Source organism: Mauremys reevesii, linkage group 6 (assembly GCF_016161935.1).
Source record: "Mauremys reevesii isolate NIE-2019 linkage group 6, ASM1616193v1, whole genome shotgun sequence".
Classification (NCBI taxonomy): domain Eukaryota; kingdom Metazoa; phylum Chordata; order Testudines; family Geoemydidae; genus Mauremys; species Mauremys reevesii.
In genome coordinates this window covers 43,217,123-43,235,227 of record NC_052628.1, presented here as the reverse complement: position 1 = coordinate 43,235,227, position 18,105 = coordinate 43,217,123, and the positions used below count along the sequence as shown (strand labels likewise).

The 18,105-nt window shown below is 34.8% G+C and overlaps 1 protein-coding gene across 2 annotated transcripts in view; it reads right to left on the bottom strand.

The window, feature by feature from the left end:
- The window catches only part of AP3B1 (adaptor related protein complex 3 subunit beta 1), a 261,412-nt gene that overhangs the window by 1,646 nt on the left and 241,661 nt on the right, over nucleotides 1-18,105 (bottom strand). Inside the window, exons 25-27 of one of the 2 annotated variants that reach the window (XR_005600381.1) lie at nucleotides 15,824-15,921; nucleotides 10,209-10,347; nucleotides 2,983-3,162 (exon numbers count right to left, since the gene is read on the bottom strand). Coding sequence is in view for 1 of the 2 variants with exons in the window: in XM_039544543.1 (XP_039400477.1) it covers nucleotides 10,209-10,347; nucleotides 15,824-15,921 (237 nt within the window). In the remaining variant the exon portion in view is untranslated. The remainder of the gene's footprint in view (nucleotides 1-2,982; nucleotides 3,163-10,208; nucleotides 10,348-15,823; nucleotides 15,922-18,105) is intronic. The other variant, XM_039544543.1, reaches the window with a different exon arrangement.

Genomic DNA, 18,105 nt, shown 5'->3' with positions numbered 1-18,105 from the left:
AGTGCACCACACTTTTGTGTGTGTGTTAGTTATTTGTGAACAACAAAGTTGCTGCACATGGGCTTTTGAAAACACTAACAAGTGTAGAGCAGGTCTGTGACCTACTGTGACCCCACTTTGCAGGGCCAATCCCCTCTCCCCTTTCTGAATGACACGTGTCTGAATCAGAGCCATCTGCCTCAATTTGCGCAACATCTTCAGCCACAAAAGGACCCAGTTAGCCCTGACAACAGCTCACAATACATAAAAATAAAACTGCTGTGCTGACAGCACGCTGTCAGCCATTCAAGAGCAAACCAACTGGTCAGTGTCTCATGTCTGACAATTAGCGCGGGCCTTGCAAAGCGTCTACTGAGGTCCTTAGGGAGCTCTTTAATTACCATCAACATAAAAGAGGGAGTTTATCAGGAGATACTCAAAAAACTTCACTCCAGACTTAATTAAAATATTAGTTACTTAAGCAGGAAGCAGATTCTCTTTAAATGAGATGTAATTTTTAAAAAATTATGTTTAAGTACATCAAAATCTCAAAAAACATCATACTAATTTAGGACACAAGTCATTTCTCAAAAGTTTCCTATCACAGGTCAATATATTTCTTTTGTCCAGGTTATAGATGTATTCTAACCCGTCTTTCTCCAACAGGAAAATCTTGCTTTTTCCTAACTATAAAACCACCACCTTAAAAATGAACTACTTAGTTAGTTGTGTCTGTCATCTTGGCTATTTGCTTCACAATGTAAATTTCGGTATTTCTCATGTTGATTTTGACAGGGTGATAATTATGTAAACAATAGTCTTATTAGTCTCTTTATTTACTTAACACTTGTGTCTTGGGACTACACAGAAGCAGATTATGTCTGAATGCACATATAAAAAGCTCTGTAGTTGGAGTTCCTGCAGTGTTTCATAGCCCCAAGGCTCTTTTTACCCCTTTTCTATTAAAAACTGAAAGTGATATAAAGTCAATGTTATGATAAAGCAAATGGAGCCCAAAGCCTCAACAGAGGTCAGTTTTGTTCAGACTGTTTTATACATGCCATTTAAAACACTAGGTAGGGGATAAACATTATAAATAAAAATTCTCTAATGAAAACGCGAGTCTGTGCATTTGTTGCAGAATCTAAATATGTGTGGACTATTTCACATAAACTATTAGTGTGTATGCAATTACAATATTTACTAAATGTCTGTTCTATTGGACACTGATTTGGAAACACTTATTGAAAGCAGACGTCTAATGGAAAATCACTTGACTTATTTCACTGTTAAAGAAAGAGCTAGTTAAATTGTAAAACTGTTTTGGGCCGTGGAAAGCAAAGTCTGTTCCCTAAAATCCCCAAGATCATTACATTGCAAAATTAGCTACAGTAGAAACATATATTCAAAAGGAATGTACATTTCTGAAGCTAAACTCAGTTCTGAAATGATAAGGCAGCTGATGTTTAGATACAAGATTAATGATCAGTAAGACCACTTGTGTCAATTATTAAGCTATTTTAAAGTAGTGGTTGTTATAGTAGGATTATTTGAGGACCATCTGATTATTAGGATAAAGAGAAGTCTTATCACATGTTTTACACTTAAGATAGTCAATCCACTAGTATTTTAACAAGATTGTGATCTAATCAACTAGATTTTTAGATATGAGAAAACTATTCAATATCGTTCAGTAATGAAAATAAATCACGTATGTACAGTAGGTTTACTCTTTATAGGAAGCTGTGGAACATTTTTTGTCTCATAATGTCAGTTTTTATCTGTACTTCTTCTACCAGGGTACACTAACATACATACAGGAAGCTATTCCATTTATTATGACATCAGACTTCAGTGCGGCTTTGAAATAATCCTTGGAAAATTACACTGTTGTATCTATCAAGTTTAAATTGTAAATTGTAGTTGTTTGTAGAGGTAGAAAAGACCTTCAGTGGGACATTACTTGGTGTGGAATGTTAACAGCTATTAGAATGGGCCTGCTGTGATAGAGGGTAGCACACCAAGAGACCCGCAAAAATACTAAGAGTAAATGAGTACAAGTACAATGTTTGCCATTAAAAAACAAAAAACAAAAAAAAACCCAACAACTTTTACCAGTAGTTACAAAACCGTGAGATCTGTGATAATTCAATTGTTTTAGATAGTTAAACAGTATGTTTAAGATGATTTCCACATTATCATCTAGTTATTTTTCCTTTTTAATTTATCCCCCACTCCATTGTTTGTACCAACCAGACTGGAAACTTGAAAATGTAAGTTTTCCTGACAGAATATTTCTCGCTACAGCACACGCATAATGGTGGTGTGTCATTTACAGCATTGCTCACATATACTGGATTATGGGTTTTTGTGGGTTTTTTTTCAGTTAGAAAAAACACTTGGGTAGGCAGAGGAGGATGTTATGCATGTGCAAAAAACAAATCTTTCTCAACAAGTTAAACAAAAAAGAAAAAGAATAGGTAAGTCATAAGCCTGTCCATTAACCTTGAGAGTTTCAGTTTAAACGTATTGCATCTTTCAAAAACTTTTTTTGTGTGCACGCAATTTTTGGGGAACAAAAAGGCATAGTGATCACCATTTTTAATTGAAATCAACATTTGTCAACAGTGATGTATGAAATATAGTTCTTTACTATTTCAAATATAAGGGAAAATTGAGTATCTTAGATATTACAGTGCGGTAGCATTTGCCAAATGCTGACTTTTTAATGGTAACCACTTTACATAAAAACTGAAGTATTTTCTGTTTCTGTAAACAAAAAATGACTAAAATTCATGGTCCAAGTACTTTAAAGAATTACAAAAATTCTTAGTTACCAGATACATTGCAAAATTTTTTTAATTGACTCTCAATACCTGTTCTTAAATAATTAATATTTATGCAAAACAATGAGTTAATTTTAGCAGAACATTCACAAACAGAACAGTTGTTTACAACAAAACAAGGATTTGTTACAGTTAATTCAACAGTACTAAGACATACTTTCTCTTCTCATGGACAGTCTTCCTGGTCTCTGATTGTTCTATTCTAAGTTCAATTTTCTCCTGTTTTCTGTTCTGCTGGTTATCAGAAACAGTGACAATGGCCCACTCAGGCTAAAACTTTTTTTTTCTATCCTGTACATGAAGCCTTCAATTACTGCCTGCTGAAGCAGACAGAATCCTATTAGTAAGAAAGACAATCACAAGATGCAATGCCCTGCCCTAGCTGTACAAAAATAATTAGTCCGAAGTTGACAAATGTGTAATGAAATTGCACAATAAATGTATGTAAGAAATACTGGTATAAATTAGTCTTCTACTTCCAAATATCAGAGTTAACAGCTATGAAGCCTTATTTTCCCGTGGGTTATCAAGAATAAATAATTATACAATACTGTAATTTCAGTACTCTGAAGTTTTGATTTACTTTGGTTAATACTGTATTTATATACAAGTTTTACTTTGTAATTACCTAAGGATCTCAAAAAAGGTAAAATATTGGATATTTATACTGTTTAGTGGTCATAGAAACTTTAGAACTTGAATAAAGATATATTGGGGACAGATTTAACCGTATATGCCTATATGGTTCTGATACAGGGGTGACCAAAGCTTCTAATCTCAAACGTATTGAAAATAGTAACACATTCACAAGAAAAGAGTGGAAAATCATTTATTTTTAAAACTAATAATTTTAATCTCAGAAAATACTTCACTGGCATCAATTAAATTATTAAAAGCAGAGAAAACTAGATTAAAGAGCATTTACACCATAGAAATAATTTTATAATCATTTTGATATCTTTCATTTTTCAGTTAGTGTCATGTTTTCTTGAAAAACAACTTTATTGAATTAAAAAGTTCCCTTAAAATTTTCAACATACTTATGGTTCAAATCAAATTATATTGTGATGATAGAAATATTAAACATTTAGGGGTTTAATGAAAAACATTTTATTTTATAGATAAGCTATGACCAGCTATGTACTGTAGCATTTTTAGCATATTAATATTTTTTGCCAAAAATAGATTCCAGTAGCCTGGCCTCAGCTGCTACTCAATCTCACTGTATCCCTGTGAAAGTCAGATCTGCAAATGAGCTTGTAAGACTTATCTGCTAATCACTATGACTGCTCCATGTAATGGTCAGAGAGGGTGCTACATCCACTTTCAGACTACTTCATCAAATATCTATCATCAACTCAGTAACATATTCAGCATCTAAGGCCTGAGAACCCAAGTCTGCTTTGCAAAACTTGGATTGGTTAAGAAGTTGGATCAATAGACCACCATCTCACCACCAACACACAAGAGTTAACCTGTTTTGTTCTTTCATCTGTTTTGTTCTTTGTACTCTTCTGTTCTTAGGGAATCAGACATTTAACATAAGTGTTTGAGAATTATGTACTTTCCATTTTTGAAAACAAGCTATAAATTTCCTTTTGCAAAAGTGTATTTAATCACAGAAAACAGTTTGTCTTACACAAAGTCAACAAATAAAAATGATAAAATCTTTTAGATAAAAAACCCTCTCATTTGGTTATCTTTGCAAATGTTAAATGCTTTTTGTTTAAACAATTAACTCAGAGGTCGCTGTTTGTTTTTTTCAAAGAAAATGCTGCACATATTCTGCACTTTAATGCATTCAGATACAAAAGCAGTGCTGTCCTCTAGTGGACAGCAAATAAGCTAGGATAGAACAATCTATTTTGATTAACTTAAGATCTAAATAGCTTGCACATACATTTTTAAGATTGCGGAAATCTGCATTTTCTTAAAGTTAATTAAAAAAACCCCTAACCCTATAACAAACATTCTAGCTCCTTGTATTCAATAACATATCTAAGGAATTAAAAGATTCTCAAGGACTGATGTGATACAAAGATGTTTACTCAAAGTATTTCATACCTATTAATCAAAACCTTTGAATGCTGATACCACCTGAAAACTGTATCAGCACTCAGCATTTTTCAATATATAGACCTTTTATTACCAATGAGAAAGTCTCATTTCCTGGAATGATAAACACTTGGGTAGGTAACTTGGCAACACCTTCCAGCTACAGCCTCTGAATATTTCTATAAAGGATACATTTCTACTAAAACATTCTACTTCTCTCTTGAGTTAGGGAAAGAAATATTTACTTAAGGAATACTGACCAATAGGGAGGACATTTTCTGGCATTTTATAACTAGCTGGAGGTGTAGAAGGCCTGAGGTTTAACCTAGTTGGTCATTAACAACCTGGAAAAATCTTTTCCTAAAAGTCATTATTACAAACATAAATCAAGTATTAAAAAAGTATTAAAAAACTCAAGTTTCCAAAAGTTTTAAAGCTGAAATGCATGTTGGCATTGATGTAATGTTCTATTTACATCAATGCCAACATGATCAAAAGACCTGAGCAGAAATGTATAGGGAAAGTAGGACTTCATTTTCAATGTTCCACTAGGTTTATAACTGAAGAATAAGGTCTGATGTATCAGTCCTTCATCAATCCAGTAAGAACCAGTTGGAATAGTTAAGTGTTTAGCCTAGGGCACTTAATTCTTTATCTAGACTTTACTAGAGAAATTAGGAAGCAAAATGGACATCCTGTGCCTATTATAAATATATTTACTTATGCCTATTATAAATGGTTACTCAGTGCAGCTTCTGAGAAGAGTAGGTGTCTGTACCCCACAATTAAGAAGCCATGGAAACAGAACAATTCCAGCAACTGCTTCATAGGAGCCATTGCCAGAGGAAGATTTCAGTTCCCTTGAGCTCCCATGCCAGGACCATCTGGAGGCCAAAGATTCAGAAGACGCTTCTGGACTGAAGCAGGGCAGAGTGGGTCTTCAGAAAGTGCCACTGCCCTGCCTCAGCATTCTTCAATTTATAAGGAAGACCTCACTGGTTAACCAGTGGGAACACAGATTTGGGTTCCAATGAGTTAACATGGAATAGTTACAAATATGCCCATCAATTTCTCTTCTCTGCTTATCCTTAGTATGTGGGTCATATCCCCTCTTACTGACTGGTTGGAAGCAGCTGGAGCGATTATATATATTGTGCCTTGAGCTGATGGGACTTGCATACCAACTTTAGGCCAGGTTTCTTTTCCCAAAGTTACTAAAAAAGATTATTGATCAGATGACATTATCCTTCTCTGAAAATAGAAATTGTATAGTAACCCCACAATCTGCATATTAGACTGAAGTACAAGAGGACAGAGGAAGGCTATTGAAGAATCAATGCAGGTACTGTAGGGTTCCATATTTTAGTATTTTATGAAAATATGTATATCGGACCAGATTGCTGTTCTTCCACTTTCATCAGCCAATACACAGGACTTCAATACTCATCTGCTATAATATGCTCATAATCCTGTGTCCCCAGTATATTTTTGATCTAGGCAGAGATGGTATCATAGTTAGGGTCTTCTTTCTTCTTTGATTTGGGTGACTTCCTATACTGTCTTTTCTTTTTAAGATTAAGCTTCTGGACTCTCAGCTATCACTACAGATGTTAAAGTTATAAGAAAGGTAGGTATGCAATAGTTGCATTTTTGTGTTTTGGATTTGGGCAAAATGCTGGGAAGAGAATAGTGTGATTCCTGTTGGAGATTTGTTTGGCTGCAGAGTTGACTAGTGTCCTTAGGGCCATAGTGTTGTAATGGAGTATGAGATAACAAATCTCTACTAACAAGGCTTCTAAGTTCTGATGCTGTCTGGGAAGAAGACTTGACCATTAGAAAGACCACTTTAACAGTTAGGAATGAGATGGACATTGAACTCATTGTTTCAAAAGCTGTAACAGACCATGAAACAATAGATTAAGGACAATAAAAAATTTGAGGTTTCATTATCTCCAACAAGGCAATCCAGCTACATTGGGTTGAACCTTTTCCATATCAAACCAGAAGATTGACCTTATTGCTGCCATGTGTCCTTTCAGAGTGTTGGCTCATGGTCAGGCCATCCTGAAGGAATTTCACACAAGAAAATATGTAGATGATATTGTAGTCATTGTTTCTTTCTAAGCCACCTCATGCTATCATTTGATGTCACTGAATGTGGATTCTTTGCTAGCTGCAAGGAGAACTGTGTGAGATAACTGTCTGAATATCTAGCTCAACTCATCTAACTCTGTTCAGCATCCACTCTGCTTCGTTCAGGTTTTTCATTTCACTCAGTGATCAGGCCCTGTGTTAGTAAATCTCTAAAGACAGAAGTTCTATAACAACCGTGTTCCTAGCCACATCAATTTGAAGTACAGCTCAGATGGCCACGAGATGGGGGAAATGAATATCAACTTGGTCAGAAGGGGTTTCAGGGCATGGAGAAGTAGTAATATACTTTCGTATGACACCAAATGCTGGACACTGAGGAAGAGACAGGATCAGATCTTGAATACAATGGAAATGAAAATGTTAAAATGCATGCTTGGAGTTACAAGGATGGACCATATTTGGAACAAACGTATTAGGGGAAGTATGAAGGTGGTACCAATTACAGAAAAGTTGAGGGAATCCAGGCTTAGATGGTTTGGGCATATGAAAAAAAGACTGGAAGAATATATGGGAAACAGGGTGCTTAACTTAGAAGTGGAGGGTACGAGAAGGGCTGGAAGACCCAAAAATAGATGGATGGATGTCATACAATAGGATTTGATTAGCTATGGAGTTTCTGAGGAACTGCTTCAAGACAGACTGGAATGGAGAAGAAAGACTTGAAGAGCCGACCTCATACACATGGGACTAAGGCAAGAAGAAGAAGGGGAAGGAATACAGATATCAGAGAGTCTTGGGACGGCCTGGTTCTCCACTCCATTATATTAGTTTAAACAGACAATTCTATTGACCTCAGTGGAATTATACAAGCATAAAACCAAAGCAAAGGAACAGTGAATCAGGTCCAGTGTGTTCTTCACATCTGGCCCTGTGGTCTTTTATCTCTGAGCAACAGATTTCTCTCTTCTGTCTGCTACTACCTACAGGTTGATGAGCTATTATTGTATTTTGGGACAGATGGAAGTGTAGTGTCCAAAGACCATTTCCCTGTGTAGACCCATCTTTTTGAGCTAATCTGCTTGACACGTCAGATGCCTTTTATGTGCATGATATTGAGTCACATTATATGATACTTTGCCGATTACAAGAAGGCCATGGTTTTCTGATTTAAGAAGTCTAAGTTATTCCCATTTTTTTCAGTTAAGTACGCAAAAGTTTGCAATGACTGTAACCACACTTTTGTGAACACTTTTTTTGTGTTGTTAAAAGACTAGGTTTGTCAGGAAAGTGGAAGGATATGAAAGCAAATGTGAGGAACCTTTAAGTGTCTCCATCTGATGGGGATGTGCAATTCTACTTCTTGAAAGTCAAGTGAGGAAATTTGCTGGATGAATGCTGGTGAGGATTGAGGCTCGTGTCTCAATCTGCAATTTCTTGTTCATAGATGGTCTGTTGAGAACCCTAAAGTCTGTTATTCTCTTCAACCCTCCAGGTTTCTTAAAATACATGAAAAAAAATGGAATAAAACTGCCAAGAAATTCTCCTGGAGCATGGAGAGCAACCTACATTATTGCCCATTTGGAGAAGTGCGGGGCGATGAAAAGTCTGCATAAGAACCAATTTCTGGGGGTTCTCTGATGTCCTCAGTTGCACAAAGCAATCTACAGGGTTCTTCTCTAATTCAGTTATTTATCTTCTTATCTGAGCTAGCGTGCTAAAAATAGCAGGCGTATGTTGTGGCTTAGAGCTCAGACCAGGGGGCTGAGCAGCCTTGAAAGCCTGAGTTGCTGCCCAAGTCGCAATGTCCACACTGCTATTTTTTAGCAAGCTAGCATGACTGTCTACCCAGCCCATGCGGCTTGCTCCCAGCTTCAGTGTAAACATATCCAACGTTATCCCACTAATCCCATAGTGTCTGAGGTAAAACAGCATTCCATGGCTGACCATATCAAATGCCACAGGGAAGTGCAGGTGACAATGTTCCTGCAGTGCTTCCAAGATGACCTGTTACATGAAAGGGCTGAATTCAAAGGAAGGAAAATCAGATTATCAATCTTCCGTGGAATGAGTGGTTCCTAGCATTCCAAAAGGCTCTCTCAGAAGTGGGTGATTTTCTCAGAAAAACACAGAAATGTTATTCTTGAATGTAAACCAGAAGGGGTCAGATCTCAACCTGGTGGAGGATGTTCAATTCAGAACAAGCAGGTATAGCTTCCATTTCCTAAATCCTCTTCTAGTTCAGAAATCAGTTCCAGGGATTGACTAGCTGTGAGGGTAGGGGCAGGGATTACTTGTGAAAAGCCAAGTAGGTGGTTTTGGGCCATACTGGGAAATTTGTCAACATGGATAAGGAAATCTTCCAGACATTAAATCTTGGGAATGTCATATCTATGTCAAACAGCATCTCAGTGAGGTCTCCTAGAAAACATTTGGTGTTTAGAGGTCTAGAAATTAAGTGCATCCACACGTTAGACTTGTTTCTGCATTTGCCACATAATTGCATGACTTTTGAAAATTTTAACCAATTTTTTTCAAAAGTCACCTACATTTCAAGGAAAGTCAATGGGATTTAGGCTCCTAAATGCCCAAGTCACATTTGGGAGCAACGCTCCAAAATAATTTAGACACTTTCAAAATATTACCCTTTTTCCTCTAGGTGTCCCCTTCTGTATTTGAGGTTGGACTAGAAAAGGATCGCTACTTTGAGTGGTCTTCAATTAATCTAGGTCTTTGGTGCCTAAGTAGACAGAAAGGATGGGAAGAGCTAGAGTCAGGGCCTGAGTCAACTCCCACTCAGGATTCTGTGATGCAGTCCAGGTCAGGAGTTTCTTTGGATGAGGTCATGGATGATAAAATCTTCCTGACCACTGATCAGTAACAGGCTGCTGCATTTTGAACCAAATGGAGATATTTTTAAAGGAAGCCAATGACTGGATAAGTAAGGACTGTTGTAAATCAGGATGTAGGCAGATTGGTAGATCTGAATGGAGAAAGTAGCTTGAGATTGGTTTTCTTTCATGGTTACCAAAATTAGATATACAAAAGGAAGGAAAAGCTTAAAAATCAAATCAATCAAGAGAAAATATTTTAAAAATGCCTTTTGGAACCCTGAATCTGGACTCTTATTTTTCTCACGATTCTCAAGTGAAACTCCACTCTACATCTATAAATGTAAGATTATGCACATTGACACCGAATCACTTTGTTCCACTGAATATGTCAGCCTTAGCTTACCTGTATATGTTATCTTGACCAGATGGAACAACACCCAGGTTTGCTGCCTTTACCACCTTCTCAAGTAACACAAGACTAGTGGAATTCTGTGGAGCAACAGTGATTGTTGCAGAGGTCTCATTCATTCCGGTCAGCATTCCTGAAACATTAAGAGTAGTGTGTTGTTTTTTTAAATAATACTTTAGGAAATCTACAGAAACAAATATATGGTCTGTTACTGAATAAGAGCAAAAAGACATATAAACTTTATTTTTCTTGGTTTCCTAGAAGAAAATTACATATAAAATTAAACTATTTATCAAGAAACTGACTTTAAAAAATTGAAGCATGTGTAGATTTATAGAAAAGCCCAATTAACTTGTGATTTTAAAATAATTTAATATTACTGAAAAGAAAATAGCAATAACTGAACAATGATGTGATATTAATAAATTTGTGTGCAGCCAAAGTAGTTCCTTTTCAGAAAGAGTACATAATATAGAATATAGAAAACATACAGATATAAAATATTAAACAAAAGTTTTGAAATAAGACAAATTTGAACTATAGCCCACATCTAAAGAACTTTTTCCAATCGTGTAAGAATAAAACCACTATACTCAGTTGTAATTTCATTGCAGATTATTCTTTGAATTTCACATCTTTTATTTTCGCAGTCAATTAGATCAGTTTAATTCATGAAGTTAAAATTATCAGATCAGAAACTGAGAAACACTGTTTACTCAGCTAGTATCTGTCTCTTAAGGAATGTAATGATAAACTATATTTGATTAAAATACATCACTACAAAATACAGCTAAAATGTCAGCCCTCCATGCTATCATATGAATTAAAAAATGGAATAAAAATGAAAGGAGAACTGTAATTCAAGAAGGCTATATATAAGAATTTTTTTTCTTACATCAACACCCAGTGCTTAGAACAGCATTTAGCAGGTCATCTATGTTAAATAAAATCCAGAAAAAAACACCCCTAGAGAGCTTCACGCAGTCCTTATATGAAAATCCTGCAGGAATCTATGCTATATTCAGATGCTAAAAACTGTTTGTAAAAACAATGAAATGTAGGACCTCAAGTAGAGGCGGTAAAGAATTAAACCAGTGTCAGATATTTATATGCACAATAAAATTAAGTAATCAAAACTATTTAAAATGCTCAAAAATCCTACCCCCTTAGAAATGTATATACAATATACTGCAAATTCCATTCAGATGCTTAATAAATTTGATTTAAAAAAGTCAACATAGCCATACATTAGAATTTGAATCAGTTTTTTTCACAAAATCTGAAATTCTGGATAATAAATAAATAAATAAATAAGCAATACAGAGGATATTTTAGAACATGATTTACTCATGACAAAAGCAAAAATAAATATCTACCTTCTATAAAAAAAATCAGCATTAGCATTATCTAACCTTGGAAACAGTACATTCTGTTTCAGATTGTTTAACTTCAATATTAGGCAAAAGCTTTAAAAACTACATAAGCAATCTAAAACTGCTTTTAAGCAGAGCACAGGGACTGACATAACACTGCTGAGAGATGTGTGTACTCATTTAGGATTTAAACCTTCTCCATTAAGCTCTATTGAAGAGCAAATGCTGAATAAATGAATGCAACTATGTTTATGTTAAAAGCCTGTTTCTCACAGCATGTAATTAAAGGAAATGTTGTACAAAGCCAGTACTTTTGTCAAGCTCCTGTAAATGGAAAGATGGATAGCACTCAGAGAAGTGAATGCATTGCTTCATATTTAACCTTAACACTCTTGTCATTAATGGTTTGTCTAACTTGTTCTATAAAAGACAAGGTACTGCTCCATTGAAGTAAAATTAAAAAAATCAACTAAACCATGCTTTTCAGAACAGAAGATTCATTATCGTTGACTAATGTATTGGCATAAAGCAAAGTAACATCCTATCAAGTAAGGCACACATTCAATCTGCCTTTCCACCCCCCTTTATTTTTAACTCATGCTGTTTTATTGTTATAGGCAATTTGTACCACTCAGCATGACAGTGTAAACTGAATCAAGATTAATTTACATGCAAAAGAACACTTAGGAGAGCAGCATGGTAAGCAAATGTATTGTCTCGATTGCTGAGGTGGAAAAGAACCTGGAAAGAAAAAAAGGTGCTCTAATTAAGGGGCATCAAATATGATTGCTTGTGGTAGTTAAGGGCCAGAAAATAGTAAATGTCTGACCATTTAAAGAATTAGCATCTTGCTTATTAGGAACACAAGTTAGAGGCATAAATCTTAATAAAATTAAGTAAATATGTTTTTTTTAATCCCTGGTATTTCTAAATTAAAATGTACCATGTATACCTGACTTACTTAAAAATTTTGTAAAATTATCAATTAAATTTTTATCTATGAAAAAATTGTAAAATGAAGCCAAAACAACTATGTTTATATACTTTAAAAATAAAAATATTAATGGTAACATACCAATTAATAACCCAGTTATAAAAAACATGTGCCACCTTTAACGTTGCACTAATCATTGGAATCTAAGAAAACTTTGGTCAGTGCACAGAAAGGCAATTAATTTGGGTTAATTAAGTGTTACAATGAATCAAGAATACACAGTTTGAATAATAAAAGGAAATAAAATTGGAAAAAAAAATTATACTGATGCAAAATACAGCTGATATATTGTCATCTATCAGGGAAGACTGAGCTCAAGTCTATTCCCATTCAAGTCAACTGGACCTTTGCCATTGATTTCAAAAGGAATAGAGTCAGGCAAGATGACATGAGGATAGAGGCCCCTGTGCTACAGTTCTTACTCAGACAGAATTCCCACTGAAGCCAAGTGGAGCTTTGTCTGAGTAAGTGCTGCAGATATGGCATGAAATGCTGAAGCCTAAGACTGAAACAAGTATTTAAAATAACAAAATTAATTAGTCTATTGCTTCCAAATGGTCAAATCACAAAATCACAACATTAATTAAGCGGCTGCTCAAGACTGTATGGATAGGCAATGATTTACACTGAAAGAGGTTTCCCCAGTTCAGAACTAAAGGCAAAGTGAGCTAGTGTTGCACAGCTCAGCATATGATGCCTAGTATGTAGATAAATACAGCTTTCCGTTTTCTAGTGTTGCCACTAGGAAACCTTCACAGGCATGAATATTCAGCACCCTGTCTGTACCCCTCCTTCTTATGCCATGGGGGAAAAGGAAATACACAAAATGTGACTCACAATGCAAAGCAGCATAGTGTAACTGAGTGAAGATGGGAAACAGTGAATTGTTTTCTTGCATGTTGCTATAACGTTGTATGTTCCATCCTTAGTATTCTTATTAGATTGCACATGCAATTTAGACCTAAAAATTCTTAAAAGCTATGTGTATCTTCTCATTTTTCCCCATACAAATTTGTTGCCACCCTTACTTCCCACCCCTCCACCATTTCCTATTATTAACTTTGAATGCAAACATAAAACAAAGTATCTCAAGATACAAGGTTTGAAACATTTCATGTCCAAAATAAGGAAAAACAAAAAATAAGGTGTATAAATTGGATTTATTTGGAGAATGAAGTAAAATCAAAGTTAACATGGAATGGAAACACATTTGTTAACTTCTAAGCTGACCTGCATTTTACTCTAGTAAGATTTGTGTTGCTAAAATTTGAGGAAATTCATTTCTTATTTTGATTTGGGATTTTCATTTAGCAAGCCCATATAGCAAGTCTCTTAAAATACTCCAACCTATTCCTAGAGCTGTGTAACAAATAAATACACATGTAAAGTTTAGAATTGAGACCTCTATTACCATGAGTTTTCTAAAACAGCTGAAAACTATAACTAAAAAGATGCTATAGAGGAGGGTTTTAAACATGTGGTAAATTTGCCAGCATCAAGTCCAGCATCAAAGAATGAATTCAGGAAGACAGAAAGAACGATACAGAAATGCCAAGAGACCTTCATGGATTTACAAATACTTCATATAACAAAATTTCAAATAGCTTTATTCAGAGTAGCCTTTCTGCTCTATTAAACACAGCAAACAGCTGCCAGATTTATTCAGACAAATAATCAACAACCATAGAAGTAAAATGGCAGAAGAAAAAAGAATTTTGGCAACAACTCCACAGAGGACCATAGCGATTCTCAAAGTGCACTTCTTCTATGTTCTCATGGTTCTATATGGTCAGTCAGGGGGAAAAAAGCCCTCAGTCAAAGCAAAGCATAGAAAATGATCAAATATCAAGCAAGCAAGCAAGCAAAAAAAAAAAAAAGTGGGGAAAGCAGTACAATAACCTTCTTTACTTACAGTATACCCCCACCTACAATTTTAAGAAGGGAACAGTTTAAAAGAAATGTGCCAAAGCCTCATTTAATCACTCACCTTGGTTTGCTGAGCAGGTGTAAAGCAGTGAGGCAGGCTTTAGCCAGCAAAGGGTAAGAACAGCAAATAAGAATCAATTGGTTAAGAAAAAAATTCACAATCCTAACTTTTCACTGCAGTGATCAACTTCACAGAAAACAATATAAGTAACACTTAGACTGCATTCTTAATCATTTAAAATATAAAAGTAACTAAGAAATGATGCAAAAGTGATTATTAATAATATATAGCATTGCATAGGATTACTCGTTGGTGTTCTTGACTGCTTGATAGATATACGGGGTTTCTGAGCTTTACACAGCCATGAGATGGAGTCCCATGAGTACATTCTCATCTCAGTGGGAAAGGATTTACGCATATAAATCCCCATTCATTGAGATGGATGACAATATACCATTGTAAATTTGAAAATGCATCCAAAGCTCAAGCTTTTGGACTTGAAAAGTACTACAGTAAATGTGAACAAAATTCTTAGCTGTGTGCATTGTTCAATTTAACATGTAGTAAAACCAGCTATAATAATTTTTTATTATTCATACAGTAAGAACCATTCAAATTATCAAATGCATTTGAGTCCAGGCCAAGCCACAATCATGCATTGTACAGAAATGCCGATTTTCTTTAAAAGCACTACATTAAGAAAATTGTCAGCCGAGGTGTAGACAACAACATGGTTCCTTTTTAAAATGCTACACCAAACGGAAGCCAAAGAGTTTGTTTTTAATAGTAAGAAGCGTTGTTTTAAAGGAGTCTGATTGTAATGAACTTCAAGATAGTTGGGAGGAAAAAGTACATTAACTCTACACAAGCAATAGCTTGGAATAAAGACTAATAAAAGCAGACATCATTGTATTAGTACACATTTGTATTATTTCTCTGAGCTGGTGGGTCTAAAATTCCTGCCATTAGCACTAATATGAAATGCATTAGTGAGCAATGTTAGGAAACCATAACTCTCAGGGCCAAAAGGTTGATTATGGACTATGTATGAGGAGGGACTGTTTATTTTTTTAAAAGATATATTAATCAGTTGTCAAGTACCACTGGAACGCACACTCTGTGTGCTTCTGAAGGTGTTTTCTAAACCAAGCCATTAGTATGAGATTGAAAGTGAATGCATAGAATAGCATCAATAGCTACATACATGAAGTGATTTCTGGGCATCTGTATAGATGTGCAAGTGAAAAGCATTGCAGTGCACGCACACGGAAATAAAAAATGCATTTATCAAAGTTACTGAAATAATATTTCTCACCTTGCTCTGTTTTAAAGTCCTTCTCTGACATAGTGACAGGTAAAAGTAGTTCTCCAACAGGGGGCTGAATATTAACATTGAAGTTATCTTCCTTTGTACTGAGAGAAGAGAAATTACACAGAAGTGAACAAATTTTTTTGGTAAGACAATATTCTATATAACCAAAATTAAATTGGAGCAAATATATTATCAACTGATACTGTAGAACTTACCTTTCTGATTTTCACTTTGCTAATCCAAAACCTTGCTAATTCTCACCAAAAATCTGGCTGCCTCATCCTACTTCCCAGCATAGATGCAACAGCAAGGTGCTGCAGTGAGCTTTTGTATTTCTAATGTTACTTTTATTGCTATGCACATGTTCTTGTCAACTAAAAAGTATCAGATAACTGAAACCAAAACTACACACTTGCTAAAACTCAACCTTATATGATTTTTTAAAAACTGTTTGCAAATTAACAAATGAACAAAGTTCAATAATCAGCAACATCCCAGCAATTAGTCTGAATTAGCAAGATTCTACTTCTCTTGTTTTAATACCACCAGTAAATTCAAAGAATTTTCTTACGCAAAGTATAATATCCAGGAACAAATATTTTAACAATCTTCCTATTTAGTATGAAATATTTTTCTAAAAAAACCCAAGGATCTATTATAATACAGTCACTTCTAAACTTAACATGGACACAATTTGGAACGGGACAGAATATTGTCTGAGAAACATAGAAAAAACTAATTTGAAAAGCAAGAAAAATATTTTATCAGTTCAATTTTGAAAATGTCTCTTTTTTTGACATAGTAAAAAGTAGGCTACTGGTTTATCGGAAGTCTTGATGGAAACTCTCTCAAAGCTGGGACTAGTTTTCATAACAGTGGATAGTTTAAAAACCAACAACAACAAAATAGCACATCAGCAGTATTCTGCTATTAAAAAACATATGTTACAGATTCCTTCTTAACCCCTTCCCCCCCCCAAAAGACAAACACTGTTCACCTCATTTTCTGCAAGGGCCAAATTATTTGTACCTGAAACTAATTTTACAGAAACTCAAGATATGTGGACATTACCATGTTTCGTTGGCTGACTACGATATGCAACATCCAGTTAAGAATGCATTTACAATTAAAATCTTTGTTCTAGCCACAGGGCAAGTGAAATTTTGGAAAGATAAAAAAATCCCTTAACTGGTGTGCCAAATAATCAGCAAATATTGATTGTTTGTATGCCTGAGTTATCCTACTTAAACATATTGGTACAATCATTAGTACTACAAAAATCAATTGATTAATATCCATGGTATTTAAATTAATCTCAAACATTTGTTATTGATTTTTTATAATGTTTTCACCTTAGAAGTCTGAAATTAGATTGGCTGATGTAGGAAACAGCACTGGATGATTAATATAGAAGTCATATTTTTCCTCTGATTAAAAAAATTACAAGACAAAGTATCTGAAATCAGAAAAATATTTGTTTTATGTCCCAGTTACTGTATTTTAACCAGTTGCTACAAATTTAGCAACAGAAACACTTAGAAGATACATTTTATATATTCTAAAATTATTTGATTTTTAAAACCTGTGATATGCTTTTAAATGCCAAATGTAGATGTGTCAAATGTACTGTAGCAGAACAATAACTGACATTATTACTCTAAATCTAAGCTCAGTAAATATATACTAAAATGATTCATTAAAGTCTGGCTGAGATAAGCTTTATAATGATTTGTGTCACAGGTTGCTATTCCATTTTGTAAATAATTTTTAACTCTATCCCTGCTTACAATCCTGACATTCATTATTTTTCTTATATAGTTTGAATGTTGTCAGTTTATCTAATGACAACAGAACAGTGAAATAGCAAGGATGGTGTCAGTATATGTTGAGACTGAAGTGGGCTGTGACAGGATTTAACAATTATATTATTTCATTGTAGTATTTTTTCATATGAGAACACCAGGAATTTGGGAGTGAAAGAGTGACTCTTTAGCCAATTGCCCCAGATAACATTTTTCTATATGAGTTAAGTGGCTTGTTTGAACTCAGATGGCTATAAGGGGATTCAACAACACCTTCGTAATAATTTAACAAAATCAAACCAAAACACTTTCAAAATGTAACCAAGAACGATTATGGGATAATTCAGCATGCTGTTGGATCTACTGCAGACCATGCTATTTATACATGTACTGTATTGACAACGTAGTGTCTCCAGATGTATACAATCTAACCCTTTTATAGGGGGAAAGGGTCAGTGTAGCTTGGCTCCTACATAAGTATTC